We start from the raw sequence: 23,448 nt of genomic DNA on the forward strand, positions 1-23,448 counted from the left end.
AACACTTTATTAATGAATTAACATTTATACTTGGAGATGGCATATTTCTGCCGATGGCTTATATAATATGAAACATTCAACACCTTGTTTAATGAGTCAATATTTGTAAATGCAGCCTTAATATTTTTTTTTATAAGTTTCACTCATGATGCTTTCTAAATGACTCACTAACATTTACAACTGCATTCTTGATGCCTTATTAAAAGTGAGAAACAAAAGTATAAACTTTAATAACAACAGTGACTTGACTATTAATGACTCAGCCAGAGAGATTTTCAGAAGTTGTTTTTTTAACTGGCTTTACTTGATTATCTGAATAAAGGCTACTTTTACCACCACTGATCATTTTTAAAGTAATGAATCAACATATAACAAAGACCCGGCCTATTAGTATTTATAATCTCAATTTAATTTTAGTAATTAAGTAACACATTATTATATTGAAAAACCACATTACCTCGGGTGGCCAGAATAATCGCTCCACAAAGACTGACTTTAACCCCTTTGAATTAATGTATCGTTCAAAAGAAACGTTTTATTATGAAGGTTAAATCTCCAGACTTCCGGTCTGTTTGGGCTGCTTTGACGTTTACGGACAGCACGTCACGTACTTTCGAACGTCTCGGCTCAACCGCACTTGGCTCGGGCTTGTTGACGCACTGCGCTGATTGGCTTAAAACCAGGAAGTGATAAACAACAACAACAGCTCAACTGGGACGGAGGCGTGTCAATCAACGTGGTTTACGTTACCTTGTTTATCCGCGGCCACTTAACTGTAATACACAGCGTATTTACATCCACAGACAGTTAGTGGGTACACATAAATACAGACAATATGTCATGTGCCACAAAATGTCTCATTGGACTCTTATATCCCGCATTTGAATAACAATACATTAGATTATTGCTATGACAACTACCTCACAGTAATGACAACAAGCGGGTGATGATAATAGGGCAATCCCACACAGGTCAGGTGTCTACCAGATGCTTTCTACTGTCACCTAGTGGCCCAAGAGTAATACTACAATGTAACATGCAGCTGAGTGGAAAAACTGAACATACTGAGGCAAATGACACCACAGAGAGTCAATACAGTGTTTTCATTTCATGTAAGGACGTTTCAAATGCTTACATTGTACACATGGTAATAGTAACAGTAAAAGGCCCAGTGGTTGTGACACAGAATGCAAATGCAAAACTAAAGTACAGTTTATCATCATTTATGAGATACTACCTCACAAAAATACAGCGGATAGAAACAATTATATTTGTGGTCCCATTATTTCCCATAATTCCCTATAACCCTATGAACTGACATGTTATTCAAAAAGGAAAAAAGGAAAGTGATTTGGCACTTCAGCTGGCACTTAATAGAGTATGTTAGTCAGCGTACAGCAGGTAGGCCAAAAGTGTAAAATTAGATATACAATTCAACATACGTGGAAAACAAGATGTCTAAAAATAAAATAATAATAAAACAATGTTGATTTGGGTTTACATTCAGCAGTTCCTTTTAAGGCATTTTCTGTGGAAATCAACAACTGAACATCAAACTAAAGAATCACCAAACCTTTACTCCGTTTCCCCTGAAGTTATTACTCAATCACATAGTTTTTCCAGGAATTACAGACCTGTAAAGTGTTACCAAATGACACTGTAATATACTGTATATGTATGGAATTGTTGTTTTTGGTAAAAGAAAAAAAAAAATTTGACACAAAGTGGGAGTAAGTCAATAATTTCCACTGGATCCCTCTGGATAAGGTATGCGGTTGGTGTGCAAACAGTTTCCGAGAGTTTGCAAATCTGTGACCCGTAATGAACATCCAACAAGATAAATGTGCATATAATTCATATTTATATTTATTCATATTTACTTATATAATCTCTTATTCAAAGTACAAACGTCACACTCGCGCACGCGCACGCACACACACTCGCACACACACATTCAGAGCTCTCATGCAGATACGGGGATTGCAGCCATCTTGGTGTGTTCGTTGTCGTCACCATCTTCCACAGGTAAAGGATCGTACTGTCTACGATACAGCAGACGTGTTACCAGCGTGATGATGAACATCTCCAGGATCAAAAGCTGCTGACTCATCACTGGGGGAGACAGAGAGGCGCAGAAAGTAAAGGAGGTGATAAAACGAACGTCAGATGTTCAAGGAGTATTTAAGAAGTGATTCCTGTGACTGAATGGAGATATGAATAGACTCAATGTCGATCATTACAGATAACACAAGGATGAATAGATGCATGTTGACTCACTGTATCCTTTGGCCGGGGCAGAGAAGGGCGGACTGCAAGCAATGGTTCCATTCAATGCCAAGATGTTGATGATAGCCGTTTGCAGCTGGCTCAGGATCAGCACCAGCTACAAGCACACACACACACACACACACACACACACACACACACATACAATGTTTAACCTGACAAACTTGCTGGAAAATCCTGTAAAAAAACATATGACAGCCCTATAACCTGACATGTAATTAGAAATGTGCGTTTACTTAGACTTTACTGTCCGGCACGTGTGTGTTTAAAGCATCTCTTGTGTTCTTACCTGGTACATGGCGTACTTAGGGATGATCTTGAGGGTCCGCAGGGCAGTCCTCAGGTGCATGAACATTATCGCTACAGGCCACAGGGCTATGATTGTCAAGATGCCCACAAATGGGTTGATCCATATAGCAGCTCCGGTAATGGACAACTGAAATGTGGTCACACACACGCAGTTAGAGTCAGAAGGTCAGCAAAGGCAACAGGAAAGAATAAATGTGAGAGAGTGTGACCAATGCAACTCAGAGGGATATTGCTGGAAACAAAAGATAAGAAAGACGTGTTGCATATATATTTTTTATTTGGTACTGGGCACTGTCATACCTCCTCATTTTTATAACAACACTAACATTGTTATGGCTCTTTAAAGAGTCTATAAAATGGATGGAAGCCTATGTTTTACTTCTTCTTACACCGAGTACCTTTAATCTTACTCTCTGTGAAACTATTCCTTTGGCGAAATAGAGAACATATATATATATATATATATATATAGAGTATAAAAAAACACATGCTTGAGTAAGTAATGAGTCAGTGATGATTCAATGCAACTAAATGTTAATCATCAATTCCTGTTGCTAACTATTAAAAGATAATGAAGTCACTATGAGTTTATGTGATTAGTAAGTCTTTGTCAGTTATTGAATATTAACTCACAGTTAGTTCCTACACTAATTTATACACCACAAACCACTTTTCAGGTCCATGCATTTATAGTCTCATATGAATATGAAGCTGCCGTCAGATGCAAACATCTACTTTTTGCTGCATGCCATAATGGTCTTTATGCCAAATTCACAAGCTCTGAGGTGGAATGAGACTTCTTATTTTATTTTTGAAAGTGAAGCATAGCATGAAGAGACAGCTCCACTAAAACCCAAAACATCTAACAATTGTGCCATGTTGTGCCAGGAATCTGTTAACTGTTGGGTCATGCAGGAACATGTCAGATGCTGGATCTGACTGCCAGTTTGAGCTAAACACTAACGTCAGCATGCTAACTCCCAATGCTATTATGCTATTATAATGTTTAGCAACTGTAATCACCATCTAAGTTTACCATGCTGTGCTAACATTTGCTAATTAGCACTAAACACAAAGTATAGCTACAAGCGGATTGGTATAGTATTCAGCCATAAACCAAATTATTGGACCTGATGAGAGAAAAGGGGTTGTCAGGGAAACATGATTGTCTGTACGAAATTTCATGGCAATCCATCCATTAGTTATCAAGATATTTAACAGACATACAGCCAGCATAGCTAATAAAAACAGCTTTATAATTCAGAAAGGATGATTAAATGCACTGGTAAATGATCTTTACAGTTTAATTAGATTCCAGCTAATTTTACTGCATATAAATTCATGTTTGAAGCAAATGTGAGTTAAAAACCATTCATTAAAAATTCATTAAGCGTTCAAAAGCTCACAGCGTCTTGATCAACAGGAACTCATAACACATTCTGCATTAAATAATTAATCAAACCATCATGGTTGTGCTCATTTCTAGATAACCTAAACTACAAGCAAACAATCGTAAACGAGAACTAAAAGTAAAAGCTGGAATCCATAGTGGCACAATGGTAAGTTTTGATGATTCATTTAAGAATAAAAAGCTTGGAAAATAACCAGTACAAGAGAAATCAGGGATACAATAGCACTGAGTGGTGCTATTTAGTATTTGCAACTTACGTCCGCCAAATCAAAAGTCCCGTTGGTATAGAGAACAATAGAAAGGATAGTGAAAACAATCTTCAGGACAGCAAACTGGAAGGAGCCAAGTTTGAGCAGGAAGAGAGAGCGCCTGGAGTTGGAAAAGAGGAAATTATTTCACAGTAGCCACTAATGACAGAAAATGGCTTTAGTCTCTCCCTATAGGCCTGAACGTAAACTGAATTATTACCGCAGGATGATGGAAACAATTCACCTGACGTTGGAAACATCTTTATTGGCTTCAGGAATGCCCATACTTCTGTGTGCAACAACAATATCAACAGCCCTCTGAGGTGCGTTATACCTTTAAGATTTCTTATAAACAGAACAATGTGACCCATGAGGGCACAGAGGATTCTAAAGCTATGTTGTTGAAAAAAGAAACTGGTCAAAGAAGACATGGCTGAGCATGTCTTGGCTCAGCTATCCTCGCTATCATTGTTGTGTGCAGCAGGATTTTCTGTGTTAAGTGGTGCATAGCGTTAGACAGACGCACATCTGTCTTTGTGTGACACCAGCGTGCACCTATTAAATAAACAAACAGTGTATGGAAGACTGTGTGTGCTGACAGATTACATTTAAACAAGATGGCTTGATCAATCAACTATGAAATAGTGAAAATGCAGCCAGTCTGTACTCCAAGAAGGGGCATGATGGGATTGCTGTCTAACAGTGTGCTACGATACAGACTTCCGCCTTGAAAGAGTTGAATGGCCAGGAGAGTGTTCAACCTGCGGTCAGAGGACAGAAGCGTATGATCCACAGAGGATCTCTGTGGTTATGCAATCTTTAAAAGGGCCAAAAACGACATCAAACACCTCACTGCACCAGGCTGACCCCTTAAACAACACATGGTCGTAACAATCTTAGAAGCTGCACAGGGTCTGTGCTTCATTAGCTTTGCAAGCTGTTTTAAAACTACCTCAATATTGCAGGGATTGCTTAAGATTAAAGGATAATTCTGTTTTATTTCAACCAGGTGTATTTCCCGTAAATGTGGCTTTTGTGCACTCATCACCTCCATTGTAAAGATTTGGGGAAACGAGTACTCGTGCAAAACAACGTATTTCAGGGAACCAAAACACTGTGGGAGGGATTTCTGTTCAGTGCAGCTTTAAAATACAGACAGTTGAAAGAATAGTTTTTGGAAAATATGCTCTCTTTTTGAAATAAGCACTTTCTTGCTGAGAGTGCAGTGAGAAGGTCGACACCACTCTCATGTATGTGTAGTAGCGTAGCTTAGCATAAAGCCTGAGAGCTTGTTAACAGGTTATATTTCTTTTGTTTAATCAGTACAAAAATCAAAGCGTAAAACAATTCGCCAGAGCCAGGCTAGCCCTTTTTCTGTAGGCTTCGGGCTAAGCTAAGCTAACTGGCTTCTGGCTTTGGCCTCATATGTAATGGTCTCTCTGTAAAAAAGCAAATAAGCTTTTAGCAAAATGTTGAATGATTGCTTCAATGAAAGACAACACTCTACACTTGCTAAGGATAGCTGCGGTGTGAGAATCATTCGAGTTCTGCTTTCATGATCAACCTCACTCTAACCCTTCATTCAAATTCAAATTTAAATCAAAACTGAAAGCACAAGCTGAAATTAGAGGTTGCGTAGAATACAAGACATAGAAACCTCTCTACATGAATATTTACACTGCTGACTGTACAGTTGATACCAAATCTCTTGAGGCTTAATAATCTGATGAAAAACACTCTCTCCCACCAAGGATAATGGAAGCAAGTTTCTAAATACACACTTTCTGCTGTTATCTAACCAAACATGTGCTTCCGAGAGTGTTCCTCAGAAACTGTTCTCACCCAAGGTGTTGTTAGGGAATGTTTGGCCCTCAAGGCAGGAAACAGCGTGAAGTGTAAGGACTGCGCAAGGTGCCAATTCACCTGCACAACTTTTAGTGAAACAAGAATGAATAAACTTTGTAGTTATTGTACTTTATTAACATTTATGACAATAAAATTGCTAAAATGGTTGCAGTATTGTCACTTTAAAGCTACTTATGCTGGTATTGAAATTAATTGAGACGGATTAAATGTAGAAACATTTTAAAAGTTCCACTTTGAGTGCTAGTACTTGGTCCAAATATATTATATATTTGGGCTATTGTAACATTTGTTTTTGAAAGGCCTTATTATTTGTATTTACTTTGAGTTATTTTTCCTTCATGTATTTCAACTGTTTTTGTTGTTGTTTGGTACCTATATTCAATATAATAGGAAAATGCAGTTCTGTGTCTGTGTTCGTTAATCAGCTCCATAGTCGAACTTACACTACCCTAGCATTTGCATCATAAGTGAGAAAAAAAATATTTAAGGGTTCACCATACGTGCTACAGTTGTATTGATGACGCTAACCACAAACTGTGTATTACTGGAGTGTTTACCGTGTGATGGCAACATATGGCAGGCAGCAGCAGCAGCAGCAGCATGGCCCCGTGCTGATCTTCAGTTTGTGCCTCCCTGCTCGCTTCAGGAAAGCCTCGTCGCCACCCACCTCCTCCAGCATCAGGATCAGGAACTTGAACACCACAACGGCAAAGTAGCTACAGACAAATCAGAGGAGGAATGACGGGTAATTGGACATGAGGAATGAGGCGAGGAGAGTGAGGGGTGCAGCAGGAATGAGAGAGGTATGAAGAAGGGAAATTAGCACATGTGGGAGAGTTTGGAGAAGCAGGATCAGTAGAGAAGTAGAGGAAATGAAAGTTACACAACAGTATCACTATTTTCTATTAAACTCTCAGTAGGTTAGGACGAAGGTTCCCCTCTGTGATTCTTTTATTACGGAGCTCTGTGAGTAACAAGGAACAAAGCAAGGGATGAAAGATGAGTAATAGAGAGGGAGAGGAAAAGAGACCCACCAGGCAGAGGTCATATCAGTAAACATGGTGGCTCTAGGGATCCACATCCCCAGACACGACATGGTGCCAATCACCTGGAAATGAGAGGAGAAAGAGGGAATGTGAAGATACAGTATATATTTGCCAACACCAGTGCTGGAATGGGTAAATATATTAAAATATTAATATTGTCTGTATCATTCTGCTTCTATCCAGAGTTTTTGACAGTCTTACCGGTGCCGCCCCATTCACCCAGATGATTATACTCTTCTTATTAGCGGGAACTTTCCTATAGATGTAGATACACTCCTCTAGGAAGACCAGCATGGACACTGCTGCCATAAAGGTGAGCACCGAGTACAGGATGATGCCAAAGATGTCTAACTCTGGAGGAAGAGAAGGGAAATGACAACAAATTAGCGGTCGTCAAACTTAAGCTGCGATGCTGAACCCAAAGGCCTCCAGAAATTCAAACTTGATATGATCTGTAAATGTACCATTATGGGTACAGGGTAATTATATCATATTTATGTTTCCGTATTGAAATGTTTATTCAGGTAGACAGAGTGAAAGTACTGCCAGGAAATAAGAAGTAGCCTTAAAGTCATGTCCTGACAAGATGGAGGCTACAGCCATACTCAAGACTCTATGAGGGTGTACTTGGCACAGCGGACATGAATGTGTGTACCTGATTACATTGTAATCCATCCAATCATTTTGGAGAGATTTCACCAAATACTGTGCCGATTCATCCAATAGTTGATGAGTTCATAAAAAGCAATGTCACCCAGAGGTAAAGTCGGAGGGATTCATGTTTTTGGGAGCATGCACAGTGTTTCATGGTGAGACATTATGATCGATGTTGATATATTTCAGTGTGAACCAAAGTGGAGGACTAACAACACCAACACTGCCATCCCAGAGCCGGCAGAGCTGAAATATTTTGATTCATAAAAAAACTAGACTTACAAGCAAGTATCACGTATAACTGTGGTTATATTAGGAACGGCATGTTAACAGGGCATGTTATCAAAGACTAATTTAAAATGCAAAAGGAGCTTTATAGCATCAGAACATTTTACAAAATAATTTATCATAATAAAAATTTATCATTTGAATTAATGATAAACGGAGGCGAAACAAATATAATTTGCCCCTAACTTATTTATCATCAACATATTTTGAGGGTTAACATAAAACTCAACAGTGATTCTATTTCTAAGCATATGAATGTAAGTGAAAGTGAAAAAAACAATACGGGAAATCAAATGCAGGCTGTTGCCAGACTTGTAGTGTAAAATGCAAGTTTCTTTCTTTTTCAGCCGAAAACAGAACTGATAACGGAAGATGGAAAATGTATCAGTGCATCAATGCATGCAGAGTATGCACAGTGCAAGAGTGTTATTTGCGATATTAACTTTGGAGATATGCATCAAAGGATAAACATGGTCACAAGTGAATTGCTCAAACAGATGTTCTGGAACAAAGAGATCATGACAAAGCAGCTACGTCCACAATGAAACAAACAGGAAAAGTGGAAAATGGAAGGAAAAGTGAATTAAATTGTTTCATCATGTTGCCTGTAATAGTATACTGGTAATCTGAGTCATTTATTCTCCGACGTACATAGTCATTAACAGTAATCAGCACACAAAAACAAATACGCACATACACACAAACAAACATTCCTATTCAGTGATTTCTCTCCATACGTGGTCACTATGCCCGCTTGTTCTGTTTGCTCAGTTGCTTTCTTATCAATTGAAATTGCTCTTTTTAAGTATTTCTTACATTTGTGTTTCATTATTTTTCCTTTATCTACTTCAACTATTTTGGTCCTTCTGTATTGTGTTAGTTCTACTCTTAACCATCTGACATCTCATGCAGCCACACATGTGCAGTAGAGACTAGAGAATCTTTTAATGACAAAACTGATCCAGATGGTAGTTTTTGCCCAACCAATAGTCCTACTGGAGTTTTTTTTTATTTTACGTATAAATACATAACTTTAAGGAACATTTTTTAACAAGGGTGCCTTAAATGATTTTTTTTTAAAGAATTTTGACCAATATATGTTGTGATCTGGACTGAACAATACATTTGTCAGAGCTCTCTGGTGAACAAACCAACAATGACACTATTACTAAATTGACTAAATTTGACATATACGCTAATCTACAGCATATCTCCAGCAATCTACATTAATATCATACATATCTATATTAAAATGGAGGAAAACTGTCTTAAAACTTAATTTCATTAAAAAAAATAAGGTACACAAACAGTAACAGTAACAGTACTGTGTAACAGTACACAAAGCGGGTAATCTTTCCCTTTAGTCTTAATCATAAAGTAGAAAAATGTTTTTTGTTCAACAGTTAAAAACAGTAAAACTAAAAACGACACAAGCCAACTGGTAAAGCGAAGAAACTAAATCTTTAAGTGCAATAATTAATGAATAAATAAATAACTTTATAACTTTAAAAACTTTAAGGGGTTTAAAGGGGTTATTAAAAAGGACAAATATCCTCAATATCAAAAAGCTTGAATTACCTTAATTCTGACTACTTTCCTGCAAGGTTTAATGAGTTATACAATGATTCACTACTTTAGGATTTAAGTCATAAAAATATGTCTTAGTCCTATTTAAGTGGATTTTCTCTCTGCATTGCTTGTCAGGCTGCAACACCTCTGAAGCAGGGTTTATGTGAAGTGAAATGGATTATCCAACATAACTCATACGCCTGAATACTAATATACAACAAAACCACCAACCTAGAGGTGTGGATTAATGGATTAAAGCTGATCATTTGTTGAAAAATCCAAAAAAAGAACCGAGCCCTGCCTGAACAAGTTACATGAATCTGGCTCTTTATATGGATACTAAGCAGGTTTTTACAGCATATGGCAGAGTCCTTGAGAAGGATACAATGTCCCTTGCAAAGGTTTTTGTGAAGGAACCAGTTTCTACAACCACATATTGGGGGATGAGATCTGATCAGGAGCCACGGATCAGGTCGGGGACAAAACTTGGAGATGTCTGTTTTTGATCCGCAGCTTTAAAGCCAGTCTACTCACTGAGGATGATGTCCATGGCGACAGGAGGTTTGTCCATGCAGCTTGGGTGCATAGTTTGGTTGGACCTATTATTCATGCTGGCTGCCGTCGGTTGGACTTTTTTTCCACAAAATGAAACTTTCCGTTTATGTCTCGGCTCCGCTGCTTACATCCACAGACGCTCGGTGCGTAAAAGTCGGCACTCTCCTCTCCGCAGATGATCCAAAAAAAAAGAGTGCTCAAACTATCCACAGAGGGATTTATCTGCCTCCCGGCACCCCGAAACACTTTCTGCAATCGCTGGACCCGCCTCTTCCCCGCTGTCATAGGACAATAAGCCGTCTGCCAAATCGCCACATCCTGGGCATTTAACGGTTAAAAAGGTTTGTTGGCACATATCCTTTTTTTCTTCTTAGGAAAGGGAAATTAAAAGGATAGGAGGAGGATGTATTGTTGTTGGTTCTTTTTTTTTTATGATTTAAATTATCATTGTCATAGTCATTTTGTTGAGTTATTGTCATGTGTGGTTGTAGCAGAGAGTGGTTCAGTGTGGTGAGAATTAGTACCACTCAAGTCCTCATTCACATACAGTGAGTCCTCATCGCTGAAGGAGCTCAAATGTCCTCCATTTCTAGCCAGTTCTCCTTGTTTTCCAATGAATATTTCCCTCAGAAAGCCTTTCTGAAGCCAGTTGTTGTCATTACAATAGAGGCGCTCTTCTCAGATGGGGATCCCTGGTTAACTGGGTATCATTTTGGTTTTTACACATTGATAATAGCGCTTTTGGGTGGAGGAGGTGAAAGCTTACAGTGTTATATTTGTGTGTGTGTGTGTGTGTGTGTGCTGTATGGGACGGGGCATTTCTTAAGACTATAGCGCCTGTGGACAACACAGGCACTCACATCACATGCCCCCCTGTTCCCATAGCAACGAGTGCAGGCGTATGGTCATGTGAGGCATTTGCAAATCTTTTTGCGCCCTTGGTTGCATTCAGCACAGCACTGAGAGGCCTGTATAGAGCAAAACATCACCGAATGAAATCTAGCATTACACTGAATAACAGAATGACTCAAGTGAAGTTTTTACCAACAAAAATCTAATCTCATCTGGTATTTTCTGCATCCTAATTGTTCAATCTCTCACAAGAACTTGTTTTGGTTTTTATCAATCTTCTTCACCTCTGCTCCCATTTACATCAAATGAGAATTTTTTCTACTTTATCATAGCTGCCTGTCTGTTCAGGCAAATTAGGCCACCTGAGGTTAAAGTAACTTAAGGCTGTTTTTTTTCTCCCCACTTTGTTCAGAGATGAAATCTCTTTATCCACAGGCTGCATGTACAGACACATTTCAGGAATGATTACAAAAGATGACTGACGTCCTTAAAACAGGGATCTAGTAAGGTAATACACATCTTCAGCACAAAATTACATAGGGAGGTGCAAAAGTTGTGTCTCTCAGTATTGATGTGATGATGCATATAGATGTGTTCACCTTCATTACAAAATGTACAATATGACCCATCCCTGTCTCACCTTACGTGACCACTGGATCATTTGAGCAATTGTATTTCCGTTGGTTCATCTGGGCACACCTCATCTTACGTTTCTAGTCCACACTCATCAGAAAAGGTTTGTCCCGACTGGCCTGAGTTTGGGAGAAATCTGTTCCCAAGAATCTACAGGAGCATTACTAAGAGGATATTTAAAAAAAAAAAGATGGACTGTGAAGATGATGTCATCTTAGAAAAAGGGATACAGGGAACAGACGGCATGCTATAAGAGCTGCTATGGTACAAGCCAGACATTCAGATTAAAGTTCACCAACCAACTCCAAAAAACTGTCACCTGATCAGACCGTGTATCAAAGTTTTTACGCTCTGACCTCCTGCCAAGGCACGTTGCTGGCTATGTTTGTAGATACCGATGTTACTATCCAAAATCTGTTTAATGTTGGATTTTCCCTTTAATGGCTAAACCATCCAAAGGTCTTTAGTGAAACCGAGGCTGCTTTGGCCTTGCAGAGGTCAGACTTGTTTGGTTTTGAACAAGTCACTGTTTACTCTCTCTCAAAAACTGACACTGAGGTCATTACCTTGGGAGCTTATAGCTCACATGTACTTGGACACGCTACTCATAAATACACATGCACAAAACATGTAAAAACACTGTCAAAATCATGAAACTTTTTTTTCTTTCTTGGTTTCTTTTAATCAACATTGTGTACGGTTTTGTTCAGATTGCTTTATAAAGATAAAGATAAACTTGCTTTTATACAGCAGTATGTTTATATGAAGTGGTTGTCTACTTTAAATTTCAAATTAGGAAAGATATTGAACACAATACAGTAATTCCATTGCATCAAATGCAGCAGTATTTTTTACTCAGACTTGGCATTTACATTGCATATTATATGCCAAGTCATGCTGTTGTCACCTTGGCCCGTGTGCTGTACAGATCTGCAGAACAGATGTGATACACCGGGGGTTTGTTCAGTACTCATATGCCTAAATTATGATTCACAAACCCTTTACAAAGCCACAGCAGGCGCTTTTGTCGAGGAAATTAAAGTGACGCATGAGGGACTCGAGATGATCAGCAGAACAGTCAACAACGGCCTCAACAGCACAAGTCAAGGGCCTGAGTGTTAGACAGATAGCAAAGGTCATGGTTAATCTGGGTCCCTTAATCTCCTTCAAATACTGTAGGCATGAAGTAATTTGTCCTGTATCCGAGCTTATCGAAAGGCACTTTTTTTAGACCAAAACCTAAGCAGTGTTTACTTATCCAAATCACTTCCTTACTCTAAAAGCACAAAGCTAAACATACCTACCCATTCAGTCTGCATGCTGTCTAGCACGATTAAAGACGCACTGTTGAAAAAACATTAGCAATTCTCACTTAATATCTACATATCTTAAACAATTAAAGGGAAAGTCTGGCTATTTTATTCATCCAAGTTTGTGTACAGGTCTCGTGGAGTGCTGCCACAACAGGCACTGATGGCCTTTTAAACACAGCTCCTACCGGCTGCCTCTACAATGGAAGCTTTGAACATGGCCCACTCAGATTCCATGGCCCCAACCTCCTCCATCAGATGTTCCTAGTTCACTCTCACTACTGATTTGGGTTCACCAGGTCTGTCCAGCAGCCTATCCCACCACCTGATCCAACTCACTACGAGGAGGCGATAGAGTTGACAGCTCTGCTCCTCTCTTCACTTGAGTGTACAAGACATTGAAGAAGATTAACATTATTAATCTCCATTAGGGAAATTCTTTTTTTTTTTACTCAATGTTTTTACACACACACATGCCCAAAATACAATCAACACAATCAATCATACAGCCACAGATCTGATGATACCGTCACAAAGTCAATCATTGATCTTTGGCGTAAGGTGTTCTGGTACCAAGTAGCAGTAGCCTAAATGTATGAACCACCAATGCTTGAACATGGTGTTGGTTATGACCATATAAATCCAATAACAAACACCACTCTGCTTTAGATCAACCCCATCTTCAGGTTTCTCTATCATTGCGCGTGTGACTGTTGAGTCTTCCAGTAAAACTATAGAGTCTATAAATAGAATCCTTTCCAGGACGCCACCCAAACTCCAGGAAAGCCGGATACTCTTAACTACTATTTCATTTTGTTAACAAGTGAGAGTGAAATGGAGTGTGAGATAGATTGGCAGATTGGTTACTTTATTACTTACTTATTACTTTCCTCTGTCATTTCAAGAGATTGGCGACGGAGTGAAGAAGAACCGGGCTAGCTCGGAGACGATTTGGCGTGTTTAAACTGGTAATAGAAACACACGTCAACACAAGACGGTTTTACATGCCGTGGAAAAATAGAAAAGCAACACACCTGCAGGTACAGATCCTGACTTAACCAAAAAAACTGATGAGAGCAAGATTTGACTGGAGGTTTAAAAAAACATTTATTGTTATTTTCACGTTAATTGTGTGGAGGCATGTACTTTCATCACAAAATAGGAACAGTAAAATTAATCAGACAAGAAAAATATATGTAGTCTTCTTCATACATTATCAATATATATACACACACATTGTAAAATATGACATTGTAACAAAAAGAAATCCAAATGTAGCAACAAGCGAGTTATGATCTGCAAGGTAAATACAGATGTAAAATGTTTTTGTCGACTGAAATTGACTGAAATTTTTAGATCCTTCCTCCGTTTTCACAGGAGTTGTTATGGCTTCATTTATAAAGTTGAGACAAACCAGAGTAAAGCTAATTTAAAACATGACGCACCCAGCAATAGTTGAAAAACCCCCAAATTCCCGTTATCACGGTAAAACACAATTTTACATAAGTTAGGCGCCATGCTTTTTGAGCATTAGTCAGACGTTATGTATGTACACAGATGTAAAAATCTCACGGCTGCACAGAAGCATTTCTCCCAAGACGACAATAATACAAAAGAACACTCAATTAAGCATTACAAAATACACACGCGCACTTTAGTCTCAAGGCCAAACAGCTCAGAGAGAGAATATAGGCAATTTGTAAAACAACAAGACAACAGGTCCAGTGTTTCAGAATCAGTGGCCGTAAGTGACGTGTGGAACAAGCCAGGTTCCTTGCAGATGATACGAGTCATTTTTTGTCTTTTTCTTTAACTAAATGTATGAGGTTTAGAAAAAATCTACATGATCAAACGTAACCTTGGCTTGGATCATGATCTCTGACAGTAATTGAATCTGCTAAACTGAGATCAAACCACAGTGTGATTCTGATACTTAGCCACTGTGAGCGTAATCCATATAATATCCCCTAATCACCTGTTTGTAAAGAGTAATTATAAATACACTTGGGCTCAAAAGGTCAAACATGATTGGAAGGATCAAACGTAAACATAAAATCCAAAGAGCGAGCAGTTTTTAATGCTCCACCATTCCATCAAATACCCTCAGTGTCCCACCTGTAGTACATTCAGCACAATTGTGACAATGATTACCAAGAAACACACCGTACAACACCACTAACTCACTCTACACGATAGAAACAGCTGTAAACTTGTACATCACCGGAGTCTGGTGGGATCTGGTTAGTAGGAGGCTCGTCCAGCAACAGTCAGGGATGTGATCAGGTAGACATGAGCAATGACAGACATCAGGAATTTGCTGGGTCTCCCTCCAACGTGAATCGGAAAGTTGCATATAAATAACAAAATTCCTTGGAAAAGGATGTAACTCATTCCTGAACAATTGTTATTTGGTTATACTGATAAAATAGTCCATTCTCAAACAGTTACTCACAAGGTGTATTATGTAGGAGTCATGAAATCAAATCTGTTTTCCTTTACAGATGCTGTTAGACTTTAAGTCATGTCCCAGATGTTTAACCCTGACGCAAGACAGTTCACTGTTTTACACATGCTGAGGCTCCTTTAACAGTTCAAGGTCACAACACTGAGCTCACTCCGCAAGCCCAGAGTACGCAAGGTAGCAGAAGCTATACCCGACTCTATTTTACAGTATATCAGATGGGTTCAATTCACTTTCATTTGAAATCAAATGTGGGTGTTATTATAGGAAAATGATGCATATTAATGACATATTACGAAAATATTTCATTCTGAAGAATGTTGCACCTGCAAATTAGCCTGAAAGTGAATTGAGCCCTTAGCCACATGTTGATAAAGGCTGCGTTTCATTAGTAGTTCCACTTCCCCTCGTTCACTTACCCTCAGCCCTGGTATGATGACAGCATAACGTCGCTCCTCAGCCCACCGAAGGCTGGATCTCACCCAAGGTTTCAACTTCAGTTTCCACAAATTGGAAGCGACACTTACGATGGGCGGTGGGATTCCCTACGAGGGCAAGTGCAGAGGGCAAGTGAACGACTAATGAAACGCAGCCAAAGTTCAGAAAAATCTCCATCTAAATGAGGGCAGATAACAAGAGCATTGCTGTCACCTGCTGGCCAGCACTGGTATTGCAAGGACATCATGGCCCACTACAGGCAGCAGGAACAGATGAACCTTGTAGAAAATATTGCGCCACAACGACTGGTAAAAAGAATTTGGTTAGGATGAAATTGGCCAGTGAAGATAAAGCTAGGATGTTGTAAACACTTCAGGTTCAGAGGTCAGAGCTCCTGACAGGTCAGCCCTTATTTGGCAATGAGTGTTGGTGTCTTAGTAAAGGTTGAAACTGTAGAAAAACAGAACGTTGACATTGTGGGCTGAGAATCACTGATCGGCATATGACATAATTAAATGACCTTAAGAGAACAGGTAGTGACAGACGCTGCACATTGCACTGTGTGAAATACATCTCCCAGGTCAAACTGTCCATTTATAAGCAGCATGTTTGAACACAAGTTGGCCACAAAAGCACATAAAGCTGATTCTTTTAGTTTCTGTTAGTTCTTTAAAAAAAAATGGATGAAGACTGCCACTTTAACTGTTTAACACATTCGCACACACAAACAATACGCCATAAATCACATGATCATCCAACATCCGTTATACCCAGGATGCTTTTTGGACATGATAAGAAAGCAGCACGTTGTTTGATGGACATTGATAATCTACAAAGTGCAAATGTGCCATCTTGTGCTCTGATATCCAAAACACCATCCAAAACCCAGCTACAGTCTTCCCTGTGTTGCGCTGGTTCAGTCCACTGAACCATGCAGTAGAGTCCTCTGTAAGATAGTCCGGGTTTTGGTGGCAAACATCCATCTCAAAAGGTGCGGACCACAGATGCGCCCCAACATAATGAGTTAAAAATAAAAAGATAAAAAATAAAAAAGAAGTCACACAAGTAAACTGATCCACCTCCACGGGATGTACTGCCTTTCTAAAACCATGAGAGAGATGTTCAAAACAAGAACGCGCTGCTCCAGCTTGTCCCCCACTCTTCACTGCAGCTTTGTGCCTATAAAACGTTTCCTGATGCGACCAGGAAGCTTTTGGCACAAAAAAAGTTCTCTCACTAAAACGCCAAACGTAGCACATATTCCCTCCAGGATTCTTCAATTTTCTCATCATCAAATAAACGCTCAAGTTGTGCGAAAACATGAAAACGAAATAACACAAGGAAATATGTATAGATTTGAATGTGTGACTATTAGCATGTGTGCGTTGGTGTGAGAGCGAACCAATCTGTCCTGTGGGAGTAGGTGAGATTTGCACTGCATGCAAAAATGCCAACGCCATAGATGCATTACTGTGCTGCGATGGGCAAAGAAACAAATGCTTTTCCATAGTTACTCTGAATGGGTCTGTGGGGATGGGGTTGCGCTGGGAGACGGTTGCCACGGAGACAAACTAAACTGTTGCTGTTGCTTAAGGCATCATATTAGATGACTGGGAGTTTCTCCTGTGGCAGAGAAGAGACAAAACAAAAAATGATTAGCTACGTGACTGTAGATTACAATCAAAATGTACATCATTTAGTCAGAGCTGTATCCAAACATACATACAGAGTCAAGTGTGTTTACTCATATTCACCTGGTTAGGACTCGCTCTCCACAGAGATTGTAATGGTGTCACTTTCAGCTGTGAAGCCAAACAGAAAGTTGATAAGGTAACGAGACACCAAGACAATACAGAGAGTTGTTAATGTTAATTCTGTCTGTGAAACGTTATAATCCCCGGTCGAGCTCACCTGATTTGAGGGTGTTATTAGCCAAATGGTCTCCGATGTTGTTGGCATGCTGGTCGTTGCTCAGGAGGCGATTCTGTGACTCACTGAGAGGGCTCACGGGGGCCTCAGCAGCACTGGAAACATGCCCAACAAGTAAAAAAGCAAAATGAACAGTGCATCCACAACATAAATCCTTTTCAGAGCCTCATGTAAAATAATATATCTTTTATTACACCAAGATCCATCACCTTTTATTGGGCTCTGGCTGCAGGGTCACTGTGGCCTGCTCTACATCAGCGTTGACCAGCCGTGTAGGGAACGTCAGGCCATCTCCCTGACTGCAGTTAACAAAGAGGAAAGGAGAAACTCAAGATTAGGCTGTCAGCCCGCAGATTTCCGTTGGAACTACAGCAAAGTTAACCTGTTATTCAAAAAGAGGAGACCCACTGTTTTTAGCTCTTTTTTATTAGAATGAAAAAAATCTGTCACACACATTTAAAAGAAGATTTCTTCATTCAGCTGTAGTGTGCTGTAAATTCAACTAGAGAATGCACAGATGGGAAACAAAGTCAATACTTGGCTTGAGTCTAGTATTGGTGACAGCACTACAAAAGCCTCTGTCTCTATCGTCTGTGTTCAATTCTAAATGTGTCGCCTTTACCTGGTGAAGACGGGCAGCAGCCAGTACTTCTTCTGGTCTCCAAAGACCTGAGCGATATTCTTACGGAAACCCAGAGAGAAGCCGTTCTTATCAGAGCCTGTCCTAAAAACTGGTGCTCTGAACGCCTCTGCAGGAATGAACAGAGAAGACAAATACGCACGCCATTAAACAGCCATTAATCTCACTTAATGAGAAAGGAAAGGAATATTATTTCCAAATCTGGAACTATCAACTTTATGTCTAAGACACTGTTGAAAATCTTTTTTAAAAACCCTTCAAAAATCAGTGTTAATCAATTGTTATACTTACATGAAAACAGCAGAAAACACCTGTTAAATGTGTGTGTGTGTTTGTTACCTATAGTGGACCTGTTCTTCCCTACGAGCCACAGGTGGTAGCTGAAGAGGGACAGAATACTGATGCAGAACATGGCTGCCACAAAAAAAAGGAACAGGACGTGGAATTTGGCGTGAGTGTCTGGCAGCTCATTCTGGGGAGGAGAGACGGAAGAAGGGCAGAGCGAGAGAGGAATTAATAACAAATTCATATTGGAGGATATTTATGGAAAGAAAGAGAAGGAAGGTTAAAAAAAGACAAAAGGCAGAGTAAGAGAGAAATGAGAAGAGAGTCATGCGAACCACGCCACTGCACGCACGTTACGACAAGGACCATGGCAACGATGGTGAGGCAGACACTAAATGCTTTGGAGGATAGCGTGGTTACCTTTGGGCAGTTCTCTGCCGATTTCCTCCGGCAAAGCTTTAGTACAAACAGAAACAAGACTGGTTAGCAACACCAGGAGAGAACAGGTGGGAGGGGAGGAAGCACTTAGAAATCAGAAGGCAAACATAAGTCAAGGCCAAGTTGGGTGAAGGGGGGGGGGGTAATGAAGGACAGAGAGTGGGTGAATGCACAAAGTGTGCCCAGAATGGAGCGAACAAAGGGATGAAAGAGGGAGAGATGAGAGGAAATCGAAGTGGAACAGCTACAAAAAAAAAAAAAGAAAAAAGAAAAGGAGGAGGTGTTTTGCGACTGCATGAGTGGCGTGACTGATGGTTCTGATAGTGGAGAGGGCGAAAGAAAGGAGAGAGATCAGAGAACAATGACCCAGTGTGCGAGAACTGGGGATAACAGAAGGGGGAAACAGAGAGGGGTCGGAGGGTGAAGGGTGAGAGAGGACAGACAAAGGAGAAAACAGAGGAGCAGCACAGCTCAGCACAGGAGAGGTCAGCTCCATGCACAACCAACCCAGAGGATGCTCATCCGGGCTTTTCGCTGTGCCACCGAAATCGGCATCCTCTGTAACATTCACTACATGCTGAGTGTGAGCAGGGCCGCACGTGGTTACTCACTGTCCAGAACTTTATGAAATACTGCAGCACGGTGGCCGCAATGAACAAACAGTACACCAGAGAGTAGGCCAGGAAGAGGATGAAAAACTTGTAGTTGGAGAATCCCACACAGTTGTTCACCCTGGAGACACACAAACACAGAAAGGTCAGGTCTGACATCACTTCCTCTGGCTAGAAATCTTATCAGCCTGAACTTTCAACAAAAAAGGTGGAGGCTTTGTGTTATTGTTATGATTGCAGAGAATGAGAGGAATATCCATATGTGTATAATTAACCGTTTGGACAACATCATGCTGCAGGGTGAGACTTTATTCCAACATAGAGTTAAAACAAATCCAATTCCACTATTTGTAATATGAATTCTTGAAGTATTCAAAGCAGATAAGAACAAACGGAAGTGAGCATCAGTTCAGTAATCAGTCTGTTCTTGGTTAACAGCGTTGTGCTTTTACAGTATGAGGAAGTGCTGGCTATCACATCTATCTCCTTATGCTCATAGATCTGCATTAAGCAGCTGAAAAACACTCATAACATTGTATGTTTTGCGGTGAAGGGATTAACATTCAACAGCTTGATGAACCTGTTGCAATTATGACGGGCACAAAGAGTGAACCTTCCTAACCCAGAGAATTAAAACTAGGATTAAAATGTGAGAAGTATATAGCTTAACATACCAGGGACAATGGTGGTCCATCTTCAGCACACACCTGCCACACACAGCAAGGGAATAGAAAAGTACACAGATTAAAAAAAAAAATAAAAAATCAGATCAACATGAAGAAAATGATCTTAGTTGAATCAAGTCTCACAGTTCACAATCACATACAATAATTAGGATTTCTTACATGTCGCACGCGGAGCAGTGATGACACCGGTCTGGCTTAATAACTTGACAGCGGTCACAGTAACGGATTGCTGCATCGTGTGAACACAGTGGATATCTCGTTATTGGACAACTTCAACACAGGGGGACACTCACGTTTGGACACGCATAAGACGTACCTCCGGCTCCTGTGCGGGTGTACAGAGGCAGACTGGTGGCTGCTCTCCATAGGATCTCTTGCTGGGACTCTGGCCTCTCTTCCTTCTCATAACGCTCCTTCTCAGCCTTGGGGAGGCAGAACTGGAGAGAAAAAAGCAAACAGTATGCATTCATGTGCATTTTATGTTAGTCACAGGAAGTAGACTGTTGTCATAGGTTTGCCATTAAGCAACTGTTTCAGTCGGCTGTCTACCAACAGTATTTTGCAAGGCCAATCTGGGCTTAACATTCGTAGACTGGTGTAAAGGTCCATTGGGTAGGATTTAGTGGCATCTAGTGGTATAGTTGCAGATTACAACTCTCTCGCTTCACACCTCCCCCCATGAAAAAAACTAATGAAAATGTATCTATAAATATTTTATGAAACTTCTGCCATTAGAGCTTCCCAAATGTTATAACTTGACCTTTACAGAAATACAAACAAACCAGCGTCCCTCCCTGCAATATCATCACAGGGTTGAGCCAGACCTTCTATCACAGTGCTAAAACGAAGTGTGGCGATAGGCCTGGCAATGCAAGACTAACTTAATGTCAACAGGAGATTACCGGATGATCGGGTTATTGTACCTCTTTGGAGGGGTTGGCAGGCTTGGTGAAGATGGTCTTCCAGTAAGACCATACAAACATGATGAAAGAGAGGTGGAAGAAGATCAGGTAGACAACTGCAGAGAAACATCAAGCAAAGCATAAGGACCAATAGAAATGTAGAATGTACACTGACATTGAACACAAGCAAATTCCCATAAAGATGTTGATATAGAAGAACTGCTGCTGTCACTTGGGTTATGCCAATACACTGTACATCTACTGTACATATTAGATTAATGAGAGAGGGACACTACTGCTGAATGAGGAGCTTCTTCTGCTTCACGCAGACCGACCTCAGCACTTTGAGAGAGCACATTTTCTGTGCCAGCCTTTTTTTAGCTAAGTGTACAGCGCATATTTCACCAGACGTTAGACAGATTATCCCAATAAATAGCAAACTGTCTCCGTTCTGTAAACCATTCACAATGCATTAAATAAACATTCTTTTGATTCCCAGAGACACTTACTCTGCTCTCCTATACTTGGGATGGTGACTGTAAGATAAAAAAACAGAGAAAACAAATGTTAGAGGAGGAAGAAACTGTAACCTAAGCAGTGACCGTCATTATTTAAATCAACATTAAAATCAGTGGTTATACATCTGACGGTGGGCTTGAATTCAGATTAAAAATGTTTTTAAAAATAAGGCATGGTTACATTTGAATATCTAATCCAGTGCTTTCCTACCACAATATACTAATACAAATGTCTGTTCCACAAAATCATGCTTTTGTTCTACAACTTTTCAACAAAATAGTCCCCCCACAAGGTCCATTAAGTGGCTATTCTTAAGCTTTCAGTCATGTGACATAACCTTCCTCTGCATATGGAGTTTGCCCAGTTGTAATTTTCCATTTATCGGAGCACTTTGAGGGCTTCTCATCCACCTCGTGAAGGGGGCTGTTTCCTCAACGACTGTTTTCTGGCTCAGGGATGAACTTTCAGTCTCTTTAGAGCCAATGTGGGGAAGAAAAAGTCCCTAAAGCGCTAAAGAAAACGGGAATTTTAACATCAACAAAAATGTATCTAATTGTTTTTGTATTTTTTGTAACTCAGGAGCCCACTGAAGCCATATAAACTGTAATATGTGATCCAACATAATTATTGTCTCAATTTAAGGTTGGAAATTTACCAATCTAGTCTTCTTGGATGGGATTCCCTGATACCAAACATATGTGTGTGTGTGCGTGTACTGAGGTGCATATTTTTCATATCACAATTACATTAAAGTACATTCAAATGAGACCCTGACACCAAATCTGGTGTGTGTGGGTGTATCTCTGTGATGCTGATATGAAAAAGTTTGGGAACTCCTGAAATACACAAGCTATACACCATTCACAGCTCACAATATATACAGTTTTTCCTCGTTTTCGCTTTAATGTTACAACATTTTCTCTTCCTTGAAACACGAAGGCTCTCGAGCCAAATCAACACATCACCCGTGCCAAAGCCAATTACCGGGTAGTCTAGTTAGAGGGAAAGTATTTATGTGGTCAGGCAGCCAAATACCGTTTAGTTGGCATTTTAATTCTCCATCCAGACTCCATTCAGCTCGACACAAAACAACAGAGACCGAGACGGGCAGCAATATTAACAGCACCGTGAAACTTTTTCTTTGTCCAAAAACAAATCTGCCATTAAAACACCGATGGCAGCTAACACATAATTAGCTGTATCTAGATTCGGACGGGCTTTTGCCAACACCATTGTTGAGCTGCAGTCCATTTACTTCCTGCCGGCCAGCAGCAGCAGCAGCTGTATGTTTGTGTGGACAAGCACAAACGCAAACAGCAGCGGTGAAAAAAGAAAAGAAAAGGACTTTTAACGAGGCCACCGACGGCGGGAGGACGTCTACTTACATATACAAAGCTCCACCACATAAGCGTAATACGACCAGCAGACGACCAGGGCGATAAAAATCACAGGTATCCATGCTAAGCCCCGTTGACAGCATCTCAGTACGTGTGTGGGCGCCATCTTTCTCCC

At 40.1% G+C, this 23,448-nt stretch overlaps 2 protein-coding genes across 2 annotated transcripts; both read right to left on the reverse strand.

Annotated features, from left to right (window-relative positions):
- Positions 1-1,077: 1,077 nt before the first annotated feature.
- Positions 1,078-10,468, reverse strand: slc51a (solute carrier family 51 subunit alpha). Its single transcript, XM_035660745.1, has 8 exons — positions 10,212-10,468; positions 7,368-7,519; positions 7,155-7,228; positions 6,678-6,836; positions 4,264-4,375; positions 2,576-2,722; positions 2,278-2,383; positions 1,078-2,112 (listed from the first exon to the last, which is right to left on the reverse strand). The coding sequence occupies exons 1-8, from the start codon at positions 10,285-10,287 to the stop codon at positions 1,964-1,966; spliced, it is 975 nt and encodes a 324-aa protein (XP_035516638.1). The 5' UTR covers positions 10,288-10,468; the 3' UTR covers positions 1,078-1,963.
- Positions 10,469-15,987: 5,519 nt separating this feature from the next.
- LOC118321582 (palmitoyltransferase ZDHHC20-like) lies at positions 15,988-23,448 on the reverse strand. The gene is made up of 13 exons (XM_035652954.1): positions 23,322-23,448; positions 21,927-21,953; positions 21,439-21,533; positions 20,832-20,952; positions 20,675-20,744; positions 20,504-20,536; positions 19,830-19,950; positions 18,835-18,967; positions 18,478-18,604; positions 18,065-18,154; positions 17,838-17,950; positions 17,681-17,728; positions 15,988-17,549 (listed from the first exon to the last, which is right to left on the reverse strand). Exons 1-12 carry the CDS (start codon positions 23,437-23,439, stop codon positions 17,685-17,687), a joined length of 1,092 nt encoding a protein of 363 aa, XP_035508847.1. The 5' UTR covers positions 23,440-23,448; the 3' UTR covers positions 15,988-17,549; positions 17,681-17,684.

The sequence above is a fragment of the Morone saxatilis genome, unplaced genomic scaffold (genome assembly GCF_004916995.1).
Source record: "Morone saxatilis isolate NCDOM2014 unplaced genomic scaffold, NCSU_SB_2.0 Contig0, whole genome shotgun sequence".
NCBI classification, from domain to species: domain Eukaryota; kingdom Metazoa; phylum Chordata; class Actinopteri; family Moronidae; genus Morone; species Morone saxatilis.

What these genes read in the sequence shown, in the direction of transcription:
- slc51a (XM_035660745.1), bottom strand. Translation starts at nt 10,287, where the DNA reads ATGAATAATAGGTCCAACCAAACTATGCACCCAAGCTGCATGGACAAA. An exon ending in GGACTTTTGATTTGGCGGAC is followed by an intron (nt 2,723 to 4,263) that starts GTAAGTTGCAAA and finishes ACCACATTTCAG; the next exon opens with TTGTCCATTACCGGAGCTGC. An exon ending in CTAAGTACGCCATGTACCAG is followed by an intron (nt 2,384 to 2,575) that starts GTAAGAACACAA and finishes GTGTGCTTGTAG; the next exon opens with CTGGTGCTGATCCTGAGCCA.
- LOC118321582 (XM_035652954.1), bottom strand. Translation starts at nt 23,439, where the DNA reads ATGGCGCCCACACACGTACTGAGATGCTGTCAACGGGGCTTAGCATGG. An exon ending in CACCCGCACAGGAGCCGGAG is followed by an intron (nt 20,745 to 20,831) that starts GTACGTCTTATG and finishes CACACGATGCAG; the next exon opens with CAATCCGTTACTGTGACCGC. An exon ending in ATGGACCACCATTGTCCCTG is followed by an intron (nt 19,951 to 20,503) that starts GTATGTTAAGCT and finishes GTGTGTCTCCAG; the next exon opens with GGTGAACAACTGTGTGGGAT.